This window comes from Gadus macrocephalus, chromosome 14, assembly GCF_031168955.1.
Source record: "Gadus macrocephalus chromosome 14, ASM3116895v1".
Classification (NCBI taxonomy): domain Eukaryota; kingdom Metazoa; phylum Chordata; class Actinopteri; order Gadiformes; family Gadidae; genus Gadus; species Gadus macrocephalus.
The window spans coordinates 1,801,818-1,804,317 of record NC_082395.1 but is presented as its reverse complement, the minus strand read 5'-3'; the positions used below and the strand labels follow the sequence as shown (position 1 = coordinate 1,804,317).

General features: G+C 52.0%; 1 protein-coding gene across 2 annotated transcripts in view; it reads left to right on the top strand.

The window, feature by feature from the left end:
• Nucleotides 1-2,500, top strand: part of myo1ea (myosin IEa) — a 39,159-nt gene that overhangs the window by 36,006 nt on the left and 653 nt on the right. For both annotated transcript variants that reach the window (XM_060071209.1, XM_060071208.1), the window contains 2 exons: nucleotides 103-272; nucleotides 1,644-2,500. The exon at nucleotides 1,644-2,500 is cut by the window's right edge and continues 653 nt beyond it. In XM_060071209.1, coding sequence (XP_059927192.1) covers nucleotides 103-272; nucleotides 1,644-1,720 — 247 coding nt within the window. In that variant the 3' untranslated portion in view covers nucleotides 1,721-2,500. The remainder of the gene's footprint in view (nucleotides 1-102; nucleotides 273-1,643) is intronic.

Genomic DNA, 2,500 nt, shown 5'->3' with positions numbered 1-2,500 from the left:
ATGAGGGGAAACTTCTAAAGGGTGAGCTCCTCTCTCTGAGCCCTGTGTCGGCGTAAGGACACCAAACCAACGTCATCCTGCTGCTCTCCCTCGTGTCCCCAGGGCCCATCGGCCCTCCGACAGCCGGCCGGCCCCCGGCGGCGGGCGCCCCAAGCCGGCCCCTAAGCCCCGCCCCCAGGTGCCCCAGTGCCGGGCGCTGTACGCCTACGACGCGCAGGACACGGACGAGCTCAGCTTCAACGCCGACGAACTCATCGAGATCATCAAGGAGGGTGAGAAGCGCTCTGAACGCCATAGGCTGGGGACACAGGCCTGCTCTGGTCTTAGGGTTAGGGTTAGTGTTGGGGAGCTCAGGAGGTAGAGCGGGTCGACTGGGAGCCGGAGGGTTGCTGGTTCGATCCCCGGCTCCTCCTAGCGGAGTGTCGAGGTGTCCCTGAGCGAGGCACCTCACTGCTGATCCTGCAAAATCCTCTTAATGTAAAATAAATGTAAATCCTATTGATAGACCGCGGCCAGTCGCTGTGGTTCTGGGGTCTAGACCCTGACGGTTCTGACGGTTCTGACGGTTGGTTCTGACGGTTGGTTCTGAGGTTCTGACGGTTGGTTCTGAGGTTCTGACGGTTGGTTCTGATGGTTGGTTCTGAGGTTCTGACAGTTGGTTCTGAGGTTCTGACCGTTGGTTCTGACGGTTCTGATGGTTGGTTCTGACGGTTGGTTCTGACGGTTGTTTCCGAGGTTCTGACGGTTGGTTCTGAGGTTCTGACGGTTGGTACTGAGGTTCTGACGGTTGGTTCTGAGGTTCTGATGGTTGGTTCTGAGGTTCTGATGGTTGGTTCTGACGGTTGGTTCTGACGGTTGGTTCTGAGGTTCTGACGGTTGGTTCTGAGGTTCTGACGGTTGGTTCTGACGGTTGGTTCTGAGGTTCTGACGGTTGGTTCTGATGGTTCTAACGGTTGGTTCTGAGGTTCTGACGGTTGGTTCTGATGGTTGGTTCTGAGGTTCTGACGGTTGGTTCTGATGGTTGGTTCTGAGGTTCTGACGGTTGGTTCTGAGGTTCTGACGGTTGGTTCTGATGGTTGGTTCTGAGGTTCTGACGGTTGGTTCTGAGGTTCTGACCGTTGGTTCTGACGGTTCTGATGGTTGGTTCTGACGGTTGGTTCTGACGGTTGTTTCCGAGGTTCTGACGGTTGGTTCTGAGGTTCTGACGGTTGGTACTGAGGTTCTGACGGTTGGTTCTGAGGTTCTGATGGTTGGTTCTGAGGTTCTGACGGTTGGTTCTGACGGTTGGTTCTGAGGTTCTGACGGTTGGTTCTGAGGTTCTGACGGTTGGTTCTGACGGTTGGTTCTGACGGTTGGTTCTGAGGTTCTGACGGTTGGTTCTGAGGTTCTGACGGTTGGTTCTGACGGTTGGTGGTTCGGTTCTAAAGGTTCTGACGGTTGGTTCTGAGGTTCTGACGGTTGGTTCTGAGGTTCTGATGGTTGGTTCTGAGGTTCTGATGGTTGGTTCTGACGGTTGGTTCTGACGGTTGGTTCTGAGGTTCTGACGGTTGGTTCTGAGGTTCTGACGGTTGGTTCTGATGGTTGGTTCTGAGGTTCTGACGGTCGGTTCTGAGGTTCTAACGGGTTCCTTCTGTGCTCCTCAGACGCCTCTGGCTGGTGGACGGGGAGGATCCGGGGGAAGCAGGGCCTGTTCCCCAACAACTACGTCAGCAAGATCTAGGAGTCCGGGAGGACTTCTGTGTGAGGGACGGAGAGGACCTCCGGAGAGGACCCCCCGCTGTCCACCCACCCCACCACCACTATGTGGTCGTCACTGGGGGCCCGTCTGGCGTCATGTGACCCGTCTGAGGTCATGTGACCCGGATGTCCGCAGGCTGAACTTGGTGTGGGGGACGGATTTTGGCTTTCAAACCGAGAAGACTTTTTACCTTTTACTTAAGGGATGACATCAGCTTCCCCAGGAGTACCAAAGAGTACTGAACAAAACTATTTATTGTATTTATAGCTTTATATTTTTCTCGACTGTCTCGTTACACTTTTCTAAGCTCAGTGGTGTTGAAGCGTCCTCTGTTCAGCGGGCGTCTCGGTCTGCTGTCACGTTCCTCCTGTTTTATTCTGAAATCATGTAACCAGCGGGAGTCAAGTTTCTCTGTGTGTGTCAGTGCGGTTTTTGTTAAGTTGCTGTATTTTAAAGCCATGAAGTGATGCTGATGGTTAAGTGTTCTGGAAGATGATTATTTCACTGTGTTCTAGAAATAGTTTTTTATTAAAACATATATATATATATACACCATATCTCCCAAACTGAACAGATTGTGTCTGTTGAGCAGATGCATCCTAAGAACGAGAAGGCAGGAATCAAAGACTAGTCGACGCGTTGCTGGGGAACTTTTAGCCAGTAAATGTAAATTTCTTGATTGTCCGTATCATATTGTCCAGGTTTTTGTATCGAAGAAATTTTTAAATTGCAAATTCCACACACACTGACCGTATTCTGGGT